Here is a 14,849-nt window from a genome sequence, read left to right as displayed (position 1 = left end):
TCGACTTTGGTATTACAACTACGGATGCGGGCAGCATCATGGGTGAATTGTGCCAGGGTATATTGAAGGAATTTAATAGTCTGGTAAGGATGGGGACCAGACTATGGCAGAAGGTTTTAGAGAAGCCAAGAGGGTACCCATCAGGGCCTAGCGGTTTTGCGAGTTTTAAACGTGAGATGGCAAATCTAACCTCCTCCAGGCGGATGTCATCTTCTAGATCCTCAGCTTGAATGGGTGTAAGGCGAGACTTGTGTGCGTTCCGAAGAAAGGAGGTTCTGTCTGCGGGACCCAGGGCTGGCTAGAGCATACCCACGCATAGAAATGAAGTCTACTATGTCCTTATCGTCTTTAACCAGTCCTCTAGCTCTTGTATATAGAGAGTGTACCCCCGTTTTCTGTCGTTGGATACACAATTGATTAGCTAGGAGGCGGCTACTTTTGTCCCCTCCCGTGTAGTGGAAATGGCTGTGGCGGAGTGGCATGTATTCCGCACGGTCGAGCTCTATGCTAGCTAGCTGGGCTTGGACAGCTCTCAACTGGCGCCAAACTCTCGACGCCCTAGTGCATTGGCGTATGCGCTCTAGTACTTTTACCTGGGCTGAAAGGCTATCTCTTTTCTCTTTGCTATCTCTGTGTCCGACAACAAAATACACAATCAGTTCTCTTCTTACGAACGTTTTGAAGGCTTCCCATTGAAACCTTGGGAATATCGTTCATTGAGAGGTAATTGAATATAGCGTTTAAAATCTGGGCCACTACCTCAGGGCCCTGCAGCATTGTTTCATGTAAACGCCAGGTTCGCCACGGGGGATCGAGCAGGGATAGCAGTGAAATTGTGACTGCTAAATGATCAGAGAGTGCAGCTGGGAGGATCTCCGCCTCCGTGGTCATGTTTTGCATGTCCCTCATGCCCAGGAAGTAATCCAACCTGGCATATGTCATGTGTGCATGGGAGAAGAAAGTGTATTCACTGGCTTTAGGGTGTAATTTTCTCCATAAATTACAAAGCCTCAGTTCCCTAAGCCACCTGTGTCCTCCTTTCGACAGTGCCCCAGTCTGTCCATATCGCTGTGTGGATCTGTCCAGATCATTATCAAAAACTAAGTTAAGGTCTCCCCCACCCCGTATCGGTATTGCTCACTCTTCAGTAGACAATGCCTCCCCTATTGCTGTGTGGATAAAGGCCTCTTACCCCTCATTTGGTGCATATTTGGACCCCACCGTGAAAGGACTATCACAGAGTGTGAACTGGTAGGTAAGGAGTCTGCCCTTCAACTCGCCCTTTTACACCCCACTTTCCCTTTAAAGGAGTGTGCCACCAGTAAGGCAGCCCCACTGACTTAGTAGAGGCGGAGGAGAAGAATTGGTGGGGGAATGCCTGTGTTCAAAGTCAATGACAGTACTTCGAAAGAAGGTACATTTCCTGAAGTAGACATATGTCCGCCCCTGAGTTCTCTAAATATAACAAGACTGTTCTATGTTTTACCAGGCCGTTTAGACTTTTTACATTGCGAGTGAGTATCTTAAGAATAGTGGCCGGCATTGGGCCCTGATACATAGTAAATGGCTGTAATCGAGAGGGGTGTGTCGTAAGTGCGTAGCATGTGATCAGGTGTCCGCTTCTATGCGCGTGTCGTACCATTAAATGGTGCATGCATACTGGGCGAAGGTAAGTGTAGACCCCAACTATAAAAAACAACTGTGAAAAACACAAACATCAAGTGATTGGAAGATGAGTCCCTTTGTGAGGGTTACTGTCCTTTAGTCTGAAGGAGTCCAAAAATGAAGAGTCCAACATATGGCTAGTGGTCCCCTCCCCCTCCACCCCATACCAACCAGCCCACCAGCCGCCCCTGTACCCCATATGTTGCTGATTACCCTATGAGTCGTCCGTCTTGGCCAGGACCTCAGGAATCCATTTCAGTGCCGCCTGCTGCCCCTCTGGCATCTCCACGGGGTCAGGACATGAAGCTCCTCTCCTCAGCCCTCACCCTCGCGGTCTGCCGGATTTCAGGCAGAGTGGGGAGGATATCATCGTATGCCCCTCTGTATTCAAGTCAGTGCTTAGGATCTGACATGCCTCAATCAGGGACCACAGTTGGAAAAGTTTCCTTTCCCAGCAAAAGATGATGTGGAAGGGGTGCCCTCAGGAGTAGGCTACCTCCTTATTCCATAAATGTTGTGGCATTGGTTGAAATTCTCACCGCCTCTGTAGCGTAATTGCCACCAAGTCATGGTCTAGGGCTGGTGGCTGGTGTCTGAATCCAAAAACCAGGCCAGATCCCCTCTAGACACCAACACAAGCAACTGTAGGCCAGATTCAGCTTACTTGGGCTTCATCATGAAAAAGTTTGGACTGGAATGTGATGTAAAACTTACCAGCAGATGAGATTTATTCAAGCGTTCCAACTCTTTTGTTTTTCTAAGTGAGACATACCTTGTTATAAATTAGTTGAAATATTGATATGGTAATCCCTTTTCAGTTGCTACCATCTCGGTGGCAATTGGCAGTGAATTTGCAAGGGGATTTTTATTTGTATAGTACTAACTTATAGTAATAGTAACTAGCTGAGGACTCAAAATCAGGAACACCACGGTGTTGCCAACCATCACATTCAGAAATGTATTGCGCATAATAAATGTGCATGGGTTGAGCGGTGGCATTAAAATAATGATTTCCTTATTAACAAAATGCCATAAGGGCCCCGTTACAAGTTTGACGGTCCATGGACCACCGTGCCCGCGGTTGCAGTCTGAACGCCAAAAGCTCTCCGGTTTGACCACCGTATTACGAGATGGGCGGATTGCATTTCGAAAGACCACGGCTGAATCAATGACTCCACCAGCACACTGCCTGCAGACCTCTGGGGTCGCAGTCGGGCATAAGCAGCTGCAGTAGGGTGGTACAGGGGATTTTCATCGCCGTCCGTATTATGAATTGGCTTTTGGATGAACTGATCACAGCTGTGGGACTGCCAGCTTCAAGTTGGCGGAAACGATGGATTTGGGGTGCTCACTTACCCCTTTCTTGTTCTTTAGGTCATAGTTTGTGGATCCCTTTCTTCAGGGCCCCCTTTCACAGCAGCATTTTCACCACGAGGATTATGACCCTGTTTGAAGCGATATACAGGTGAGTCCTTTTTGTACCCTATATTCATTGCCTGGACTGCCCACATAGGGCTTGACTCCGACAATGAGTTGGTGGTATTTTTCCACATTTATCATGCATGTGTGTACATCCGAAATATATGGAGTCGAAATACTCACAAATGCATCGATACATATGGAGAATTTATTACGACTGCAGCAAAATCTCTGCAGCTACACCGTATGCACCTCGGTAAACCCGTAATACGGTGGTCTGAAGATTGCTAGTGCTGTGGTCTCCTGGCAACTGCGGTGTATAGGCAATCGGGCCTCCAAACTCGTATTCAGGCCTTGAATTTCTATCTAACCAAGGAGGCAAATGTGGACACATGTGGCCACGTCTTTTACTGGCAGAGATGGCCATTTTCTGCACCACGCTTCCAGAGCAATATATATGTCTGAAGAGTCACAAACAAACCAGTATATTGTTTCTTTACATGTATGGGCAACCTGCCACTTGATGTACCAATGGTCTAAGACTAATTTGATTTGTTTTATGATATGACCTAGTGTGTTGTTACATGCAGCATTTCTAGTCCCTTCATTGGCTCTTTTGTTCTTTTCTGTCTTTTCAGGATGCTACTCCCTATATGAATCCCTGTCCTTACACCGTTTCGCCCAATACTCATGTTTCACAGGTCTTCAACCTTTTCCGCACTATGGGTCTCCGGCACTTGCCAGTGGTTAATGCAGTGGGAGAGGTAAGTTTTACTTATCCGGAAAAGCAGGTCTTTTAAAAAACGCGCCTGCATGATGACCAAAATGATAACTTTGCAGTCAGTCCTTAGTTTCTTAAGGAATGTTTTCTGTGTGCCTTATGGGATTAGTACGGTCACTGCCCAAAGTTTTGGGGGGGATTGTTTGGAACACTTATTAGGGGGATGTAGCTAGTTTTTATGTAGCTTTTATAAGCTGTGTTTTGTCTGCTTCATACGTTTTAAGGCATCACGGACTTTCTCATGAGGGGTGAAATGCCTTTTGTTCTGGGGGCGTGCTTCTGCACTTCCTCATAGTTTCCAGAAGATGGCTGTAGAGACCAAGGAACTCCGAAGTCTGTAGTACAGTGCGAGGCTGTGGCTATATTCATACTGGTTGTTAATATTTTTAGGCTCCAAACACAAATGTATACGGAAATCAACCATCTTTCATAGGTTAGTATAAACCTATTTATAATCTCAGATTGTTAGCTTCCTTGCATTTGGTTGTATCCCAATTACTTGCAAATAAAGTGTGTTTTTATTATTTTTATTCCACTATCTAGGTAGTACGAATTTCCATCTGGGTAGAAAATAAGATTCCGTTTTGTGACTGAGGCTTTCTCGTTTTCCCTTGCCTGCATTCTTTACAAATGCTTTTTTGTTTCCTCCTCAGATTGTAGGCATCATCACTCGACATAATTTGACCCATGAATTCCTGATGTCTAGACTGCGACAGCCTCACTTGACCATCTGATCGGTCCTGGCACCTTGAGCCATCCCCGACTCCTTGGAGGACCCTGGAATGCCGAGGCCTCCAAGCACTAGGATCAAGAAATCCATTACTTGAGGACCGCATCTCCGGGTGCGGGGTTGGACCGAGCTTGCGCTCATCACCCGGGTTAGGTTGAAACTCTCTGCCCCTAAAAGTGATAGCGACTGATCACCATCACACATTGGCCGCAGGACAGCACGACTCCAGCCAGAAAGTATCGCACATGCAGACTTGGTTACATTCCCATTACCAGTAGAACTAGCTTTTCCTTTAATCCTCTCAGTACTTCAGCAAGAGCTTTGCTGCTTTGTCCCATCAGATTTTGCCTCTTTACCATCCTCACAGATGGGTGGTACCACTTTCCAGGACATTTGTGCATAGTTCTTTTTCATTGTTCAAAAGGGAAATAGGCATAGAATTGGCGAAAGGGTTCCACACTCACTCTCTACTCATCAGAAAACAAGCTAGAGCTTTCCCAGCTCACAGGAGGTAGGTGGCCTGGGTAGGTGGAGCAGCATCCCTTGCAGAGATGATTTTTCAATCCTTTGGAAGCTTTTAAAAAAAGCAGAGTGTGCGAAAGCTGCATCTCAGGACGAGTGCTGCTTTGAGGCGCAGTGAAAAACAGTTTGTTATGTTATTAATTCCACTTGGTGAGAGGGGAAGTAATATAGGAAACTGAGATTGTTGGAAGGTTTGCTAGAAGTTCTGGGACAAGGTTGATGGTGGCGTTTGTGGCATGCATAAATGCACTTTTTTGTAATTGGGCTGTCTTTGGTAAGATTGAGAATTTCTAATAAAAAAAAAATCAGATTTTAAGACACGTCATTTTGAGGTTAAACAGGCATTTCATGACAGTCGCATGAATATTGCCACTAAGGACTACAGTAGACACCTTTCACCTCAGTAGGGCACCCACTCCAGCATTAGAAGGTTGCTATGATGTCCTCCTTTCCCCTCTTCATGTGACTTTAGTTCCATTGCAGTGAGATGGCTGCATGCTTTTTGCCTACACCTTCCAGGCCTCTCCCTCTTAAAGCTGGACTCCAGAACGAGATTAGCCTAACTGTTTCACAGGAACCTGTCTCTTTAGTGTTTGTATACAAATGGACACAAGTCTCCCCCCGCCCCCCACACTGGCCCTACCTCCCGCACCAAAATCATCAATCATGTTTTCACTTCTGGTCATGAAGACGTTTTTGATTTGCTTGTGCAGAATACCAGTTGGGCATTTTGTCTTCTTGCTTGTTAAAGTTGCTTGTCTTAAGAATTTCTGGGAACAAATAGGTAGAATATCTGAATTTAAATTAATTTGACAGCTTCACTTCTTTTCTTGAGGTGAGCCTGCAGCCATTGTGTTAAAACTGTTCTGCAATTGTTTACTTTTTTATTTATTTGGTAGTTATTCCTTTGGAGGCAATTTCTATGATGCAAAGGTGGTAATTTTTCAATGTTTGCCTTTGGTCAGCGTGTGGGATGGTTTATGTTCACCTTCTATTCTGCAGTTGGCATGTCGTTAAGGTGGGTGTAGCGTGGGCTGCTGTGAGCTGTAGTTGAGATGCAGGAATTGACCAGTTTTGGATGCAGTTGAGTTGTATTCTGTGCTCATGTTGAGGATGGTTGGTTGGAGTAATCCTTGATAGGACAGAGGGATGCACCACTTTCACTGCATCAGTACTTGTGCACATTTAGTAAGTTATGTTTGCTATGCTAGCATTCGGCACTGCTGCTGGTTCATAACATTGCCCTTCAGCTTGCTTAGTTCGCTGGAGATGTTGTTTCTAGGATGTACTGTAAGTATAATATTCATGTTAAAACGTGGAATTACTGATTTCCATTATTAGGCATTAACATTGGTGATTTCACTGTTAATTCCCTGAAAGTATGAAACTGCCGTCTTTTATTCTTAACCTTTGCCAAATTGTGCCTGAAACCTGCAACTTGGAGGGTAGCATTGATGGGAAAGTGAATTATTTGGTTACTATCAGGGGGGATGTAAAGGTGCATGGGTACCACACATGAAAAGTCAGCAGGTCACTATGCACATGTCAAATGGCTAGGAGACTAAAGGGAAAGCCAACACTGATAGAAGTGGACGTGGTCGCAGGGTAGGTGTGAGGATGAAGGATTTGCAGTGGTGCAAATGAACGCGGTGAAGAGACATGGAATAGGCATGTGATTCGAGGGAAACGTAAAGTCGCAAAACACAGATGTCATGGATGAAGAGGTAGGGAGTGAGATGAGTCACACAGAGCAAAAGGGAAGCAGATGCTTGTAGGCGGCACACATCGCTTGACCAGTGGAGTTGCTGTGCATTTTGGCAGCAGAAATGTTAACTAACAGTACTGCTGCTGAAATGATTGGTCAGGAAATGTGGAGAGACATAGTGACCTAGCATTAGACTCTGATCTTCTCATGGACTAGAGTACTTTCCTGAACAAGAAAGCAGGCTGATTAAGAAGATCTGGTAACAGAAAAGACAAGTAAACTGGACAAGGTAAGGTGCTTAAGTCTGGGCGCAGGGTGGACATTCTAGAGGCTGTACATAGAGGAGAAAGATGGAAGAGGGAATGGATCGCAATGATCTTCATTTGTGGTGGATTGCAAAACCTAACAGCAAGTGATGTGTTGGCATTTGCTTTGCAAAAACTAGTGTCTTCAATGTATGAACTTTGAGATGTCGGCTTATTAGCCTCCATTTAGGTTAGAGTTTTAAAATAATGAAAACATGCTTATTTTCAGGAAAGTTTTCCAGAAGCTGACTGCACCATCTCAAAGACTGCCATTGCTCTAAACCGTTGTTCGGACTTCATTGGTAATTTATGGTCCTCTGAGGAGAGGTGGCCTCTTATTTTGCTTGGTTTCTAGGTTAATTGGCTCTTCCTTGACAAGGTGCAGTCTCGCCTTTAAATGTATTGACTTGCTGATTTAACCCATGGGCAGGCATGGCAGTAGTTAGTCAATGTTTTCTGTAGTGCGTAGACCAAGTAATAGAGCCTCGATAGCAAGACGTTGATTTGTGATAAGCGTGTTATTTGTTAGAAAGACCTTTTCTGTCAAGTTGAACAGAATCCTGCTCATCTTTACCTCAATTAGCGAATGTGCTATAAGAGCCTAGTCGATAGCTTCCCATACTGAGTTCCAGGACCTCCCATACTAGGTGTACCAAATTCCATATGGTGGGAAAAGATGGAAATTGATCTCTTTCTTGGCAATTAGGAGAAATTCATTGCATTCCTAAATTGCCATCATTTGAAAAGTGATTTGAGTGTAAGGGGCGGCAACAGCAGCTTGGGGTTTTATTGAAGTTGTTTAAAGCTTGTAGTTTGCTGACTGATTGCAATGTAAGGCTTGCTTTGAGGGGGATGAGTAGTTTGTGATCATGTAATGTAAAATAATAATTGAATTTTTGAATGCAGAGAGAGAATGATCAAACAAACCTTTGTCCAGATAGCAGTGAACAGAAAACTTTCATCTGAGGGAATAAAGTGCTTGACTACCTAGGGTAGGCTCATTGCTCCACTCATGCTAATATACAGGCTCAGAGGAGGCTTCTTAACCAAATGTGCTTGAAAGCAATAACCACTATGGAACTGGTTTGATGCCTTTGTAATATCCTTTGATCGTGTGCATCCTATGAGGTCATCTTGATAAGATGTTTTCCTGAGGTTTGGTGAACAAAGTTTACCTTAGTGTTTTGTCCTTTTGCAGAAACTGTGGCTTTGCCTCTGTAATGTATGAATAGAGAAAAGGCAAACTATTTCCACAACTATGGAAGGAGGCACAGGCTGGACTGTAGTAGAATTTGTCTCCTTTTAGTTTTTTTTTGTTTTTTTTAACTATACTTTAGGTGGGCGTTCTAAAGAGCCTTGACTGAACTTTACTTCTTGGACCCGTCAAGAAAGAGTTATTTTTGTTGAGTGTCGGACACTTGACTTGATTCTAACACTAGTGACTGTTTGAGATTTTTGTGCTGCCTGCAGTACTGCGACTGTGAATGTTACAAATCAGTGTTACGCCCATGACGTCAAGCAGGTGCTCTCCCCAAGGTGCTGCTCCTGTGATATGGAAACCATTCCATTTTTTATTTTGTATTTGCACTTATTGTCCAATGATGTAAGCTAAAAATGTTTCCACTGAATGTACATTAATTTAATTTCTCATATTTTTTTATTATTGTGATTTGAATTTTTGGCACTTGCAAAAATCATTGCATCTTTAACATGTCTGAGTAAAATATCCTTCAACCTATTTTTGAGGTCTTTGTTTTTCTTGACTTTGAATTTTTTTGAATTGTTTAACATGTCCGAGATGGAAATGGGTGTATTTTCAGAATCTCTAATTTCCAAAAGATATTTAAAGTTGATATTTGAGTCATAAAACATGCAGCATTGGTAGAGGGATTACAGTATTATTAACTTGGTTTTATTACCGTGGTTCCCGGGGCATTGCAAATTCACAAAGCATTTTTAGGTTGAGCGGTCAATAGTACATGCACTCTCGCTTGCGAAAAACTATTGTTTCCAATAAAGGGCTTGAATCCCACCCATGGCTTACCGTTTGTGGGCTTTAGTGTCACTCTTCTTAGTAGCCTCCTATTTAGCCACAGTAACCAAGCGTCACTTTAGTTTTTCGTTGTGGAGCGTTCACCAAGCATTCACAGATTGGTTCCACTTAATCAGTACCTGTCTGCTACTTCCAATGTGATTATGGTATTATTTCTTCCTTTGCCCTCTGACTCCTATTACCCCCGTCCGGTACTCCATCCATCCAGGTCCGCACCTCCCTCGTTTTGTTTTCCCCATACCACCCTTCGTTTCACTGTCCATTATTGCTACTCTCTCCTCCCTCTTATTTCCCTGCCCCACTCACCAGGTGCTGTTTTAACAAGCATTTCACAGCAGCGGCTCTCCATGGCTTAATGGCTCCCTACCAGCAGGGTACAGCACAGGATTGAGTGATGACTTAAATGGACACCCAACATGATGATAACCATAAGAAATTATATTGCCTTTTTGAGTAGCAAGAAAACCATTGGTTCAATGGGATTAGCTTACCATTATACACATCACTGTTAATACTGCATTGTAATGGACACTTCTAATCACATTCCCTGCCTTGTGAATATTCCTCAGTCGACAGACTGGTTCCAGAGACTTTTAAAGCAGTTTTCATTCAGTTGGCAGGTAGGTAGCATCATGTATGTAAGCGCCACTCATACACACTGATGTCAGTTCCTTTCTTTCCATGCCTTCAGATGCAGATCCCGGGAGTCTGTCTTCCTGGTCTTTACCCAGCCTTTTAAAATTTTTTTACCCTTGTTAAAGGGAAATATCTCCCACTTAAAACAACACAATTTAAACATTGCAGGGACTGTTATAAACAGATGTCTCTGATGGACCTTCACAAAGTCAGTTTTTGGTATCTGGGTTCGGATCATGAACCAAAGGTCTGTGGCAACTTCACCAGATTAGCCCGAAGGCCATATGGAACCACAAGGCACAACTCTACGTCACCAAACACACGAAGACTCCACACCACGACCGGTGGACAGAAGGGTCTCATTCCTGCGGCAGATCGCATCCGCAGTTGAAGTCTTCGGTTAAGTTGACAAAAATTACAAGAAATCTAAGTGAAAATTGTTCCTTGCTCTCTACTCTTGATCCTCGGAGAGGGTGCGAGGATATCAGTGTGCCTTCATCGGAGGCCATTCAGAGACTGGTCCTGAAAGACCTTGAATTTCTAGGCCTGTCTGTGATGTCTCAGCAGCCAGACCCCTCTGGGGTGCCTTTGGGTCCCAAGAATCCGCCTCCAGTCTGGATCACCCTGGCAGGTCCACCCTCGCAGATCCAAGAGGCACAGAGTTCTCCATCGTGTGCAGCACAGGCTTTAGTGCAGAATCCAGTTTTGATGCCATCCCCCAAGTCAGTTTCTCTCGCATAGACCCCGGATGAGAATGCCCAGCCCATAATGCAATCCGTCTCCCAGATTTACACAACCTTTTTGGCACGAATTTGGACAATGATCACTTTAATTACTGTTCTCTTCCCTAATATGATGAAGAAAACTGATATCAAGATCTGCAGGATGTCAGTGGGCTGAACACTTCACCTGATACTGGCCTTGTGGCTTTTGTCCTGCAAGACGATTATTTCCACATCCTTGTCCTGCTTGTCCACAGGCACTACCTGTGATTCATGGTGGGCCAGGAGTATTTTCAGTTTTTAGTGCTCCCTTTTGGCCTCCCCAGTCCTCCTCGGGGTCATGTAAGTGATTGTGGTCATCGCAGCACACCTTCGGAGGTCAGGGTACCATTCTTCCCCTACCTCACTCATTTTATACCCAGTACAGTTTCATGCCTTTCCACTGGAACAGCAAGCCCCGGACATTTAGGCTATGACCCTGATTTTCTGGCCACTGTCTTCAGTATGGATGACTCCAAGGCTTTTAGGAATGTTGGCTCTGGCATCCTGGTAGCCAAAAACAGGAGGTGACCCATCCAGTTTTTGCAGTCGAACCTCACATCCCAGTGGATGGAACATACGGGAAACCTTGTATTAGATTTCACATGAGACTGCAAAAGATATGCAGTGGTGGCTGCTGGACAGCGACTATGTCAGTGGCATGCCCCCTCCTTAACCCACCCAGAACTGATGTTGGTCACAGATGCATAAATACTTGTCTGAGGAAGCCATTAGGAGGAGGTGGAGATCAGAGGCTTCTGTCCTCCTATGACTCCACATCTTTGTTTTTTTTTTTAGTTGTAGGCAATTCACTTGGATTGGCAGGCCTTTCTACCCAAGACCCAAGTCAATGAAAAACCGGTGCTGGTGCTCTAAGACAACATCACTGCTGTGTGGTACTGCAACGAGCTGGATGGGTGGGGTCCTGAGCTATGTGCCAATAGGCCTGTGCCTCTGAAACTAGTTGGACTCCCAAGGTATTTCTCGTGTGGTGAGCACCAGGACGAAGTAACTCAACCTCAGAAACCTAATGGATCACAAATGACACCTGCACCTGGCGGTGGCACAGGGCATCTTCCAGCTTCCTTCTACAGTGAAGACTCCTGCATGCGTTCCAGCTGCTGCCTCTCCTGCCCCAACCAAATTCTGAAGATCAGGAGCGACTGAGCCCAAGCCATTATAGTGGCATAGATAAAGCCAGGAAGGTGTGATGCACCGAACTCCTGGCCGTGAGCATCTGTCCTCCAATCAAGCTACTACTTTGGGAAGATCTTCTGTCATAGCATCTGGGTAGGGTACTGCACCGGGGCTTGAACAATTTACCTATCCTTGCTTGGAGATTTACAACAGTGGCCCTTTTTAGGTCGAGTACTCAGTCGCACTGCGTAAGCAGTAGGCGGAGCTCCGAAGATTTAATGTTAGAGGGGGCTTGGAACCCGCCCTCTTCTCCATTGGCTGGCTTCCTAAACGGAGGCCAGCCATTGGAGGAGAGGGGCGTCACTCGGTTCAAGCCCCGTATTTTTCGGATTCGGGGGCGTTTTTTTAATCTTCTTTCTATTTACTTTCTCTCCTCTTCCCATTGGCTGGAATATTACCTTCCAGCCAATGGGAAGAGGAGAGAACGAAAACACGCCCCTCAATCCGAAAAATGACTGTGCTTTCTCCGAGGAATTTCTGCTTTGCCTCGGAGAAAGATGGTGGTGCTTCAGCCCCTTCCCGTGCCCGGCCCCGTTTCAGCCGACCACGTCATCAGAGGCTTGTAATCTGCAGTGAATCTCTGCTCTCCCCGGATGGCTGGCAACCCCGTGCCTGATGAAAAAAAACACTTGCATCGCTGATGTTTGGTAAGGAGCCCAGCTTCAGCCCCTTCACGTGCCTGCCCCCGTTTCAGCCGACAGCCCCTTCCCGGGCCCGCCCCCGTTTCAGCCGACCCAGTCATCAGAGGCTTGCAATCTGCTGTGAATCTCTGCCCTCCCCCAATGGCTGCCGCCTCCGTGCCTGGAATCCCAGGCCCCTTTTCCCCAGTGCACTCTCTGGACTTACCAATCAACGTGGGTCATGCTTAAAATATCTAAACCCTAACCTGAAAACAATTTGCTGATGTTTGGTAAGGAGCCCAGCTTCCGCCCCTTCCCATGCCCGCCCCCGTTTCAGCCGACAGCCCCTTCCCGTGCCCGCCCCCGTTTCAGCCGACCCCGTCATCAGAGGCTTGTAATCTGCAGTGAATCTCTGCTCTCCCCGGATGGCTGACGACCCCGTGCCTGATGAAAAAAACACTTGCATCGCTGATGTTTGGTAAGGAGTCCAGCTTCAGCCCCTTCCCGTACCCGCCCCCTTTTAGCCGACCCAGTCATCAGAGGCTTGTAATCTGCTGTGAATCTCTGCCCTCCCCCAATGGCTACCGCCTCCGTGCTTGGAATCCCGGGCCCCTTTTCCCCGGTGCACTCTCGCGCTCTGGCAATTTACATGTACGTTTATTATTTAAATTAGATTGTGACAAAAACGCACTCATGCGTGTCTGTACTAATTATTATTATTATTATTGGGACATTTGTAAAAGCGCTGCGATTACGCACACCGGCGTGTCCACGCGTTAAAAGTGGGAGAGGCAGCGTGCGGGGAGCACAACAAGCAGAGCGGATAATTATTTAGTGAAAAGGAATGTTTTCAGTTTTGCTCGGAACCTGGCTTCCTCCGATTCCAAGCGTAGGTCCGCCGGTAGTTTATTCCAATTATTTGCCGCTAAGCATCTAAAAGACCTACCTCCCCTAAGACTAAGACTTGCCAATCAACGTGGGTCATGCTTGAAATATCTAAACCATAACCTGAAAACAATCACCTCTAAGGCAATTCGTCTTGCAAAATCTGCAATGGAATCTCCGTTTATTCCATTTCTGAAGTTAATACCAAAGTATTACTGGCCACAAAGCGAGTGAATAACGTTAGTTATGGACTGTATTCTAAGGAATCTGATTGGCTGTCCCACTCGAAACCTTCCAGTGAATGTGCTCCTCTGTACCACTTTGGTTTTCTCCTTGCATGCCGTTGGTATGCGGTCCTGCCACTCTGTTGATTGTCGCTAAAAGTTACCACCGTAGTTTGAACCCGCCACACTAGCGCTGTGCTGCGCCTTGCTATAAAGGCAGTACAGTATCCCAACAGGTGAAACTCTAAAGGCAATTATTCTTGCATGCATAAAGCATGAACATGAAAGAAGGAGACACTTATTCGAATAGCTTAGATCTAGTTATTACTTTTATATTTTCATATTGGAGGAAGATGGGGCCAAATTCCAACCATTTAAACAGCACAAAATAGAAAGATTTATATGACAACCGAAAGAACTTGGTGTTCAATATGTACAAGTGGTATATGGCGACGCAAGTGAAGGGGTGAACAGCTCTCTTGAAATTACGAATTGTGATATAAAGTCACTATAACCTTGTCACGCACTGAGCTACTCACTGTACAATTATTTCACCTTGTTCACATTGCGCTGTTCACCCCTTCACTTGCGTCGCCATATACCACTTGTACATATTGAGCACCAAGTTCTGAAAATATGAAAGTAATAACTAGATCTAAGCTATTCGAATAAGTGTCTCCTTCTTTCATGTTCATGTAATGCTTTATGCATGCAAGAATAATTGCCTTTAGAGTTTCACCTGTTGGGATACTGTACTGCCTTTATATCTTTGAACCCTAATCCCGACTAGGTATATGGGTCACACTTCTGTTTTTCCTTACAAGTGCTGCGCCTTGTAGCGCTTTCAGGGAGGAAGTTACCCTTCCCAATCTCACCGCTTCTCCTAACACCGAGCCTGTCTCAAGCATCAAGGGATCACCTTTCAGGATTTGACACAAAAGCAGAAATCAACCTAGTCCTACCGGCGACTAGAAAACAAATGCCATTCTCAGTGACGTAACGGATCTTGAGGGGCGGTCCCCTTGCAATTGGTGTTACCTCATTCAATAAATGCTGATTACAAGGATCGACATATGTATTGGATGTGATCAATTTCACGCCCATACCCGGGCACTAGCAATCAATGCCTTGGACTTCCCCATTCCCCCATTGTTTATTTCTACCTCATCCAATGCAGAATTTTAATTCAAATGATTGTTGTTGATCATTCTAACCTGGTATTTACTCTTTAAATATTATGATTGTTAAAATATGTATTTCTTTACTTGTCTTGAAATCTCACAAAATGCAACAAAAAAAAGACTTGTAGACCCATACTTGTGTGTGTTGGGCTCTGTGTGTGTTGG

The 14,849-nt window shown here is 45.1% G+C and overlaps 1 protein-coding gene across 1 annotated transcript in view; it reads left to right on the top strand.

Moving 5' to 3' along the window:
- The window catches only part of CLCN6 (Cl-/H+ antiporter 6), a 246,608-nt gene extending 237,743 nt beyond the window's left edge, over positions 1-8,865 (top strand). Inside the window, exons 22-23 of the mRNA XM_086921292.1 lie at positions 3,723-3,848; positions 4,519-8,865. Of these exons, the coding sequence (XP_086777418.1) occupies positions 3,723-3,848; positions 4,519-4,599 (207 nt within the window). The 3' untranslated portion in view covers positions 4,600-8,865. The remainder of the gene's footprint in view (positions 1-3,722; positions 3,849-4,518) is intronic.
- Positions 8,866-14,849: the final 5,984 nt, after the last annotated feature.

The sequence above is a fragment of the Lissotriton vulgaris genome, chromosome 5 (assembly GCF_964263255.1).
Source record: "Lissotriton vulgaris chromosome 5, aLisVul1.2, whole genome shotgun sequence".
Taxonomy (NCBI): Eukaryota; Metazoa; Chordata; class Amphibia; order Caudata; family Salamandridae; genus Lissotriton; species Lissotriton vulgaris.
This window is presented reverse-complemented; position numbering and strand designations above follow the sequence as displayed.